The 11117-nt window shown below is 43.7% G+C and overlaps 1 protein-coding gene across 1 annotated transcript in view; it reads right to left on the reverse strand.

The window, feature by feature from the left end:
- LOC107292321 (solute carrier family 12 member 3) overlaps nt 1-10793 on the reverse strand; it is a 43178-nt gene extending 32385 nt beyond the window's left edge. The window contains exons 1-7 of the mRNA XM_015821402.2: nt 10493-10793; nt 9376-9493; nt 8683-8758; nt 7166-7261; nt 4076-4215; nt 2990-3100; nt 497-608 (exon numbers count right to left, since the gene is read on the reverse strand). Coding sequence (XP_015676888.2) covers nt 497-608; nt 2990-3100; nt 4076-4215; nt 7166-7261; nt 8683-8758; nt 9376-9493; nt 10493-10785 — 946 coding nt within the window. The 5' untranslated portion in view covers nt 10786-10793. The remainder of the gene's footprint in view (nt 1-496; nt 609-2989; nt 3101-4075; nt 4216-7165; nt 7262-8682; nt 8759-9375; nt 9494-10492) is intronic.
- Nucleotides 10794-11117: the final 324 nt, after the last annotated feature.

Genomic DNA, 11117 nt, shown 5'->3' on the forward strand with positions numbered 1-11117 from the left:
GCAGGTTTTGGTCACTTCACATGACCCTGGGACACTGTGACCGTCATAAATATGAATCAGTTGCCAAGCATCTGAATGTAAATCACAAGACCCTGGAGATGCTGCAACATTCCAGCTGATCGGCGCTTCTTCTGGGCTCAGCAGAAGCACCAGGATCAGCGCCGAGCTCCAGCTGGATCCTGGCACTGATCCTGGTGCTTCCGCTGAGCCCTGACAGCCCTGCAGCTCCAGCCATCTCTCGCTCAGGCTTGTGCGGTGCTGCCACCGGTTCAGCTCATTCCCCTCCCCTGCTACCACTTTTCTAGGATGGTCGCCTACCACCTGCCAGGTGCCAATGTACCACAGGTGGTACCCGTACCACTGGTTGAAAAGCCCTGCTTTTAAAGAGTTCCAAGTGGGACAGTATTTCTATTGCTGCATAAACTGGGTAGCCATGCAAGCCGTATTATACAACAATGATTCTGTCCAGAAGACCAATTATTGCAGAGTCTCTTACTACGATAGCTGAAGTAGCCCTTGGACATTCTCTCTGGTGAGGCAGGGATTAAAGTCCCGACGAAATAGTTGATGAAGGATATCATGATGACAAAGAAGAAGACAACCTGAGCCTGGAAAGAGAAGCAACAAGAGAAGATATAGAGGCTTCATTCCCAGCTGGACCAGTTTTCTGATCCTGGAAATAACCACCACCACCACCACCACCACGACAACAACAACAACAACAACAACAACAACAACAACAACAACAACAACAACAACAATAATAATAATAATAATAATAATAATAATAATAATAATAATAATAATAATAATAATAATAATAAAGTTGGAAGGGACCTTAGAGGTCTTCTAGTCCAAACCTTTGCTCAGGCAGGACACCCTATATCATTTCAGACAAATGGCTGTCCAGTCTCTTCTTAAAAACCTCCAGTGTTGGAGCATACTCTACTCTACTCTACTCTACTCTACTCTACTCTACTCTACTCTACTCTACTCTACTCTACTCTACTCTACTCTACTCTACTCTACTCTACTCTATAATAATAATATAATATAATAATAATAAAGTTGGAAGGGACCTTGGAGGTCCTTTAGTCCAACCCCCTGCTCAAGCAGGAGACCCTATACCATTTCGGACAAATGGCTGTCCAGTCTCTTCTTAAAAACCTCCAGTGTTGGAGCATTCACTGCTTCTGGAGGCAGGTTGTTCCACTGATTAATTGTTCTAACTGTCAGGAAGTTTCTCCTTAGTTCTAGGTTGCTTCTCTCCTTGATTAGTTCCCATCCGTTGCTTCTTGTCCTGCCTTCAGGCGCTTTGGAGAATAGCTTGACTCCCTCTTCTTTGTGGCAGCCCCTGAGATATTGGAACACTGCTATCATGTCCCCCCTCGTCCTTCTCTTCATTAAACTAGACATACCAACTTCCAGCAACCATCCTTTATATGTTTTAGCCTCCAGTCCCCTGATCATCTTTGTTGCTCTTCTCTGCACTCTTTCCAGAGTCTCAACATCTTTTTCATGGGAGACTTATTCAATGTATATGGATTTTACCTGTATTTGATTAGTTATTTTCATTTACTGGTTAGATACAGGTAATCCTCGACTTACCATCACAATTGAGCCCAAACTGTATGTTGCTAATTGAGACATTTGTTAAGTGAGTTTAGCCCCATTTTATGACCTTTCTTGCCCCAGTTGTTAAGTGAGTCATTGCAGTTGTTAAGTTAGTAACACGGTTGTTAAGGGAATCTGGCTTCCCCATGGACTTTGCTTGTCAGAAGGTCACAAAAGGAGATCACGTGACCCCCCCAGGACATTGCAGCCATCATAAGTATGAGTCAATTGCCAAAGCATCTGAATTTTGATCACATGACTATGGGGATGCTGCAATGGTTGTAAGTGTGAAATGTGGTCATAAGTCACTTTTTTCAGTGCCGTTGTAACTTTGAACGGTCACTAAATGAACTGTTGCTAGTCGAGGACTACCTTTATATTTTTGTGCAGTTAAAAGCTACAAGGTTCCCTGAGTGGACAGTGTAATTTTGCAGTATCTAGAATGAAGATTCATCCTAAAGTTCTACTCCCCCTCCCAAACAATTTGTTTATTTCTGTGGAGATCTGACAATCCAAAAATCAATCACCTTTGCATAAGTCAGTGGTTCTCAACCTGTGGGTCGGGACCCCATTTGGGATCGATCGACCATTTCACGGGGGTTGCCAAGCAAGGCTGTCCGCCATTTTTTTTGTCCGCCATTTTTCCCCCTTTTCCGGCGGGTGCCTTACCTCCCTTGGGCTGGGCCAGCTGGTGGTCGGCCTGCTCCGTCTCTGCTGCTTGCCAGCTATGCCTCGGCCGGCGCAGGGAGCGGAACCACACATGCGCGGCACTCCCGGGCAGGGAAAGTCCTCGACTTACGACTGGTTTAGTCCTTGACTTACGACCGGGTTAGTCCTCGACTTAAGACCGGTTGGGGTCGCGGCATTAAAAAGGTTGAGAACCACTGGCATAAGTCATTTATTTTTTTTCTCCCTCCTACCCTCAAGGTTTTGCCTAAAAGTCATTCAACAATGCTGCTCAGCTCCTTTTTAAGATTTCAACAGCAAAACTTTCACCAGCCGTCTAACTTCAGTTGCTGCTACCATAACAATGAAACGATAGAGATGGTATAATAAGGTGCATTCTACATCACGAACAGATTATCTACAGATAATCATCTGTAGATCAGTGATTAATATTCAGAAACGGGTCTGGCTGGTTTTCCTTCTCATAGTCATTTGGCAAACTTTCACAAAGCCGCTCACACGCTGGGTTCAGTCCTCCAGACATCCGAAGCTTGTTCCTTCTGAAATTGTCAGATGACCTTGACCCAACATGGAGATCCCCAACCCACATCCCACGGCGTTCCTCAAACATCCTCTCTAACCACTAAGAGCTACTCTGCTCTTTCGACCGGTCACCCATCACGACGTCAGCAAGTCTGTGTTCCCTTACTTTTGCTTCCCATTCCATGCCGGCCAAAGCGATTCCAAGTAGCACGGTAACAGTGATCACGCCCACGATGCGGATGTCATTCACTGGATCAGTCATCACAGCATCAAACTCCTGTTGAAAGAGGGATGGTGGTGAACATTTCCTTCCAGTCAACTTTCTCCTCTAAGCAGTTGCCCAGAAATGAGCTCATTGTTGCTACGATCCTCAGAGGATTAGATTGACCTGGTTAGCTCAACAATGCTGTCTATTGGAGCAGCACTGGGGGAAGGAAGGAAGGAAGGAAGGAAGGAAGGAAGGAAGGAAGGAAGGAAGGAAGGAAGGAAGGAAGGAAGGAAGGGACAGGAAAGGACAGGAAAGGAAGGGAGAGGAAAGGAAAGGAAAAGGAGAGGAAAGGAAAGGAAAGGAAAGGAAAGGGAGAAGAAAGGAAAGGAAAGGAAAGGGAGAAGAAAGGAAAGGAAAGGGAGAGGAAAGGAAAGGAAAGGAAAGGAAAGGAAAGGGAGAGGAAAGGAAAGGAAAGGAAAGGGAGAGGAAAGGAAAGGAAAGGAAAGGAAAGGGAGAAGAAAGGAAAGGAAAGGAAAGGAAAGGAAAGGAAAGGAAAGGGAGAGGAAAGGAAAGGAAAGGGAGAAGAAAGGAAAGGGAGAAGAAAGGAAAGGAAAGGAAAGGGAGAGGAAAGGAAAGGAAAGGAAAGGGAAGGGAAGGGAAGGGAAGGAAAGGGAAAGGAAAAAGGAAAAAGGAAAAAGGAAAAAGGAAAAAGGAAATCTGCTTTAGATGCTGTAGAAATATGAGATCTGGAAATTGGAAGGTAAAAACGTCTTCATTAGGAGCTCCAAGGAATCACCCCATAATCTGCACAGATAGCTTGCTACTTAGCACACAGCGAATAGCTACTATTGCCAACTTTAAGATATGTGAACTTCAGCTTCCAGAATTCCTCAGCCAGCATGTATCCATCGCTGCAGCATGCTTCCCATGCTAGCCAAGGTATTCTGGGAGTTGAAGTCCACACACCATAAATACAGTAAAGTTGGGAAACCCTGAGCTATGGGAAGAGAGGAAAGAGAAATGTGTTTGTTTTTCCACACGTACCACCAGCAGGTCCTTCACAGTTTCGGAGAAACCCACCACATGCATGGCCACAGCCACAGCATTGGCAAAGGAGAAGAGAAGACCAATGGATCCGCCAAGTTCTGGTCCCAAGCTGCGAGAGATCAGGAAGTAGGTTCCACCTACACCCAACATAAACAAAATAAAGTCAGTTTTATTTTCTCTGTCACTAGACCAGCCCTACTGGTGGAGAAAGTCACTTATTTTAAAGTAATTTAAAATCAGGAGCGGAAGGTTTTGCATAGTGGAGAAGCGGCATGTAAATTTTTTTTTAATGCAAGTAACATTTATTGTTGAGCATTAGCCAGGCTAAAACATATGAAGAACGGTTGCAGGAATTGGGTACGTCTACTCTAATGGAAAGAAGGACTCGGGGTGACATTATAGCAGTATTCCAATATTTCAGAGGTTGCCACAAGGAAGAGGGGGGTCAACCTATTCTCCAAGCACCTGAAGGCAAGACAAGAACCAATGGATGGAAACTAAACAAGGAGAGAAGCAACCTAGAACTAAGGAGAAACTTCCTAACAGTGAGAATAATGAACTAGTGGAATGGCTGGCCTTCAGAAGTTGTAGGTGCTCCATCACTGGAGGCTTTTAAGAAGAGATTGGACAGCCATTTGTCTGAAATGGTATAGGGTTTCCTGCTTGAGCAGGGAGTTGGGTTAGAAGACCCCCAAGATCCCTTCCAACTCTGTTATTCTGTCTGTCTCTTTGTCTGATGCATTTTCATCCTCACCTCCCCATATTATTATGCTGGGCTTTATTTTTAAATAATATGTTTGCTTCTTGAGTCCACATTTAATTAGTCTTTACCCCTTGGCTCTAAAACTCAGCAGGGCTTGGAAGAGACACGTCCAGAGTCTGGAGGCTAGATTGGGAAGTCTAACAAGCATGTGGGAAGAGGTCAAGGTCAAACCAAGGAAACATGTTCCCAAAGTGAGATCCAGCTATCTAGGAAAATCTGGCAGACTCTGGCTGATTTTGAAGAAATAAACAGGATTGGATATGGTTAATATGTGGATGGTAAAACTGATCTACCCTAGGGCCATAATCTAGACTGATAAATCTGTTTCACAAGGAAGCTGGCGAAAAAACATCCCAGTGCCCAACTCCTCCCTATATCTACATCCCTGTGAAGTCATCACAAGCTGGACCTGAAAAAGACTAAAGATACCTTGTCACTGATTCTGCCCAGGAAAAATGAAGCAAATCAATGCTATGAGGTTGAGAAAAAGGTAGCAAGGAAGAAAACAAGGATGGAGGAGGACTAGAATTGGGCCCTAAACAATAATGGGACAGAGCATACTGCCTCCACTTTCGCCTTTCAGCCCCAATCTAGGAGCCTTCACAGGCAGTCACTTCTGTGTTAAATTTGAATTTACTGACAAAGAATTAAAGGGAGACTAGTATAGCCCTGATAAACTGGCCTCACCGGAAAACACTTAATCTCCCCCCTGGTACAGCTGACAAAGCAAGGAGAGCCTGTGGCCTAGAGGTTAATACATCTGCCCTAACATTCAAGTGGCCCAGGTTCGAATCTCAGAAAGGTATGGCTAGCTGATGAGAGCTAAATAGCTCGAAATAGCTATACTAGTCTCCCTTTAATTCTTTGTCGGTAAATTCCAATTTAGTAATGAGACAGAATAACAGAGTTGGAAGCGATCTTGGAGGTCTTCTAGTCCAACCTCCTGCTCAAGCAGGAGACCCTATTTCAATTCTGAACAAATGGCTATCCAAAGTCTTCTTAAAAACCTCCAGTGATGGAGCACCAACAACTTCTGAAGGCTAGCCATCCCTCTGATTAATTGCTCTCAGTGTCAGGAAATTTCTCCTTAGTTCTAGGTTCGATCTCTACTTGATATGTTTCCATCCATTATTTGTTGTCCTGCTCTCAGTGCGTGAAGAAGTGCCCATGGTGCTGACCCATGGTCCCTTTCTGTTGTAGCTCCCAGGCTCTTCAAATCTTCTTCCCATAACCATGTTCAGCAATCTTCCTTCCAAATATAAAGAAATACCACCCAGCCATCCTTCCCCCGCAACCTCGATAGTTTCTTTGTCTGATGTCTATTCTAGCACTCCCTCCTCCTTTTCCCTACACCAACAACTTTTATAAGTCATCCAGGAAGCCCGACAGGAAAGACAAGCAGAAGCAGCCATCACTCTTAGAGAAGACTCATCCTGGAATGGCCAAGAAGAGTCGAGGGAAGACTTGGAAGCATGGATCTAAGACCCAGGGCGGTCAATAGAAAACATCAGTTGGACCCCACAGCCTAACTTGATCTGGATTCCTTGGAATGCCCTCCTTGACAGCAATGACATCCCAAAGTAGAGCAGGTCAAATAGGATTGAGAGGTGCAAGGATTGGGGAAGGAAATGTTCTCTAGAATTAGAAGTCTAGTCCAGGGCTCCCCAAACTGTGCAACTTTAAGACTTGTGGACTTCAACTCCCAGAATTCCTCAGCCAGCTGGCTGGGGAATTCTGGGAGTTGAAGTCCACAAGTCTTAAAGTTGCACAGTTTGAAGACCTCTGGTCTAGTCAATTGCTCCCACAGTGTGCTCTGCATTGTGTTAGACGGGGGGTGCACAACTATGGCAATTTTAGGACCTGTGGCTGACTTAGGAATTCTAGGAGTTGAAGTCCACAGGTCCTAAAGTTGCCATAATTGCCCACTCCTGCATTAGATTTATGCCAGCTGTGCTGAAAATGGAGAGTTTAAGTATCTTATAGTAAGCTCTCATTACGTTAAAAATACTGTCTGTATGTTCCTTTTTTGACTAGCTCCCCTGAACCCTGTTCAGGCCCCTTGAATTGGCTTCTTGGACTCTGACCAGGTTTGTACTTTGACTTCTGTCTCTTTTTATGCCTCTTGAACTGGAACTGTGATTACTTGATATATTGCTTGTAAGACGGCTTTTCCTGAACTGCAGAAATCTGAATGACCATTAGAGGGCAGCAAAGAGACAGACAGACAGACAAGACAGGCAAGCAGGCAGACAGAGTATGCTAGGCCAATGGCTGCACCAGGACAGAATTTGTAGATTGTAATCTCAAAGAGGAAGATGGCTTACCTGCTTTAACCTTGCCGTTAGTGGAAATTGCAGAGATGGAGAGACCAGTAATACTGGTCACCACAGAGGACATGAGGATGATCAGCCAGGTTAACCCTGAAGAAACAAGGAACATTGAGTTTGGCACTCTGGAAGCAGGGTTCCATGATCTAATGAATGTATTTAACAAGGAGGTGACCAACATCAGCATTATGTCCTTTTTAATAAGAGGTAGTCCTAACTTAACAGCCGCGACGCTGCTGAAAAAGTAACGTTACATCCAGCCCTCACATTTATGCCGGTGCAACATTCCCACTGTTATGTGATTGCCATTTGTGAGTTTCACAAATCTGGCATGCAGTGTCAGTGGAAAAGTCAGCAATAAAATTGCTCCAATTGTGATTGTTAAGCAAGGACTATCTGTACCAGAGTAAGCCTTAGGAACTCTCTGTCCAGTCTTTTAATTATTAAACTGTCATTATTCAGCTAGGACTATCTACTTAGGTTATATTATTTCTGCCTTGCTTTCTCTCAATTTGAATGCAGCTTGATTAGGTTTTTTTTTTAATTACGTTAAACAGTTTGTCTTTCTGTTAGAAGATGTATGGTTATTTTCTGTGAACAAAATGCATTTGAATGTACAAAAACATCATGCAACATTAAAATATATGTTTTCCCCCTCCTTGCATGTACAGGTAATCCTTGACTTAACCACCACAATTGAGGCCAAAACTTCCGTTGTTAAGTTAGTTTTGCCTCATTTTACGACCTTTTTTTGCCGCGGTTGTTAAGTGAACCACTGCAGCTGTTAAGTTAGTAACACGATTACTAAGTGAATCTGGCCTCTCCATTGACTTGGCTTCTCAGAAGGTCACAAAAGGGGATCACATGACCCCAGGGCCCTGCAACTGTCATAAATACATGCCAGTTGCCAAGTGCCCGAATTTTGATCACATGCGCATAGGGCAGGGGTAGGCCACCTTGGCTCTTTTATGACTCGTGGACTTCAACTCCCAGAATTCCTGAGCCAACACGGCTCAGCTTGGAAACCTCTCCCTTTCCCCTCAGCGTGGCTGGCTCAGGAATTCTGGGAGTTGAAGTCCACGAGTCATAAAAGAGCCACGATTGCCTACCCCTGGCACAGGGGTTGCTGCAAAGATCATAAGTGTGAAAAACCATCATGTTACTTTTTTTCAGTGCCGTTGTAACTTCGAACGGTCACTAAGCAAACGGTTTAAGTCAAGGAGCACCTGTACATGTTATAAAAGTAGTTACAAACCCAAATGAAGATCCACATCAAGACTGACTATATATTTATTTAGAAAATGTATATTGCCGCCTACCTGCATGTGGCGACAAGGTGGCTTACAGGACATAAAAGCACAATATAAAAGAAATAAAAATAAAAATAATAACCCCCTCCCTCCCGCAATCTGTCGACAACACACATTCGTACCAGCCATTTGGGAACCTGTTTTTCAGTAGGGAGAAGGTGAAATCAAAAAATAGTCCCTCTTTAATTCTACAAACTTTCTTACCTATGCCAGCCTGGGCTGTTATCCAGGGCAAACGGAGATAAAGGATCACACCCCAAATATTCAGCATGCATCGGATCTTGGGAGGGGGAAAAAAACCACACAAATGAAAATCCGGGAGTATGCGCAAAATCTCATTATTTTATTATTATTCGTATTTTTTATCCCGCCTTTATTAGCTTTATAACTCACTCAAGATGGCAAATATACCGCATTCACTTTCCTCTTATTTTCCCCATAACAACAAACCTGCGAGGTGGGTTGGAGTAAGAGAGAGTGATTGGCCCAAAGTCACCCTGCCGGCTAAGGCGGGACTAGAACTCAAGAATTTCCTGGTGATTGGCTCAGAGTCACTCAGTCACCCTACATACCACCTTAGGTGGGACTAGAACTCACAGTCTCTTGGCGATTGGCTCAGAGTCATCTAGCTGGCTTTCATTCCTAAGGCAGGACTAAAACTCACAGTCTCCTAGTTTCTAGGAAGATGCCTTAACCACTAGGCCAAACTGTCTCTCATGGCATGTACTTTTACTTTAAGTTGTTAAGAAATCACTAAATTAAGGATCCAAATCAACCAGTTGCAGTCCCAGACTTTGTTTCTTCCCAATTATCGTTCCTATCTCCGGACTGTTGGGATCTCATACTCCCCACCCATCCCGGGTCAAATTAATTCATGCATTGCGTTGTGAACTTTACCATAACTCCCGTCACCCAGCCAAATCGAACAGGCTCTGATTCTGGTTCGGGGTCTTCCACGTCCTTTTCCTCCCCATCTTTAGACACAGATTCTATACTGGAGTCGGCACAGTCTGCGCTCCCGGGATATGTCTGCCCTTTTCCCTATTAAAACAAAGAAAGAAGATAAAGAAGAAAAGAAGCTGAAATTAGATCCAAAGTGAATCTCCTATAGTTCTACAAATGTTCACATTTTACGGCTGTTCTCTCCAGTACTCTCCAAATATGCTGGATTTTGGCTCCATTATTTCCCCCAAATATGACTTAGTGGGAAAAGACTGATGTTCTTTTTGTGACACGTGGAGATTCAACATACTGTGTAAAGTCCTACTTTCTTTTAATCATGCAGAAAATAATTGGGCGTCTATACTGTACAGTGTTGAGTCGAGTTGTGCTTTAGATTTTTAAAAATCAATCTAGCCTACGTGGCTTGTAAAGCCGTGGAATATGGCTTGGCTCATAGAGAGGAGCTAACAAAATTTTATTCTGCATTTCAGAACTTAGTGCACTGTATAAAAATAACCTGGTTCACTCATGATCAGAGGCCAAAATGGATAATTTGAAAGCCACAATGATTTGCTTTACACTTTGCGCAAAGTCATGGTTATTCTGATCATGATTTACTAAAGGAGATGAAACTAGTGGGGACTCGCAACAAATTAACCTCTAAAACATGATTTATAAACCATAAAGTTAGGATTCAGGCAGCTTGCTAAATAGAAATCAACAAACCACATTATGATTTAAATCAATGGTTAAACCTGTCTGAAATAATAACAGAATAACTGAGTGGGAAGGGACCTTGGAGATCTTCTAGTCCAACCCCCTGCTCACGCAGGAGACCATTCCAGACAAGTGGCTGTCCAGTCTCTTCTTAATTTGGTAATTTTCTTAATAATTTGGCTAATTTTAAGCCAGTTTGTAACTTAGCATTTCATGTGAGCCCAGTCAACTGCAGTTTAGTAAACCATTGTTCAAGAAATCACAGTTAAGTATGATATGTAAAAAGTTTCCCTAGCTCATGTTGTCATGGAAAATAAGGCCAACTTCCTTCTCCTTGATCATCATGAAGCAGGACCCTCTTACCGGTTCTGCATTCCTCAGCATGTCCAGCGTGGGCCGGATCTTCCGACGTCCAGGGAGTGCGGAGAGTGCATAAAACTCATAGCGAGGACAGGCGTCAATCGAAGTCTCGTAATCGGGGGGCGCTGAAAGGGATCCGTTGTCTTCTGCTTGCGTGGAAGATGGAAGGTCTGCTGAAGGTTTAGGAGTGTGGTTGCCTTGCTCCGAGGTGGGACCATTTTGTAATTTCCGGACTTTGAAACGTCCAAAAGAAAAGACAGTCTTATAGGATGAGGAATTTTCTTCCATGGCTTTCTTAGAATTGTTCCCACCTGCTAGGAAGAGAAAGAACAGATATTTATTTACTGTACTTCCGTCTGTTTTGATTATATTCTGCCTTTTCTGCAAGGCTGCCTCCTTTGATTTTTATCCCCACCTTAACAAGCCAGGAGTTAGGCAGACGTTCATGATTTAATCTATCCTGGTCCATCTCATTCAAGCCAGCACTTTAACCATTACACTGCACTGTCTCTCTTACTGAGCTAATGACATAACTTAAGTTTAGTCCTGGTTGAACAGTTCCTGGACCCAGAAAAGTATTCACATGATAAGCCGTCATCACCAAATTTTAAACTTCACAA

Source organism: Protobothrops mucrosquamatus, unplaced genomic scaffold, assembly GCF_001527695.2.
Source record: "Protobothrops mucrosquamatus isolate PMUCROS unplaced genomic scaffold, P.Mucros_1.0 scaffold1323, whole genome shotgun sequence".
NCBI lineage: Eukaryota > Metazoa > Chordata > Lepidosauria > Squamata > Viperidae > Protobothrops > Protobothrops mucrosquamatus.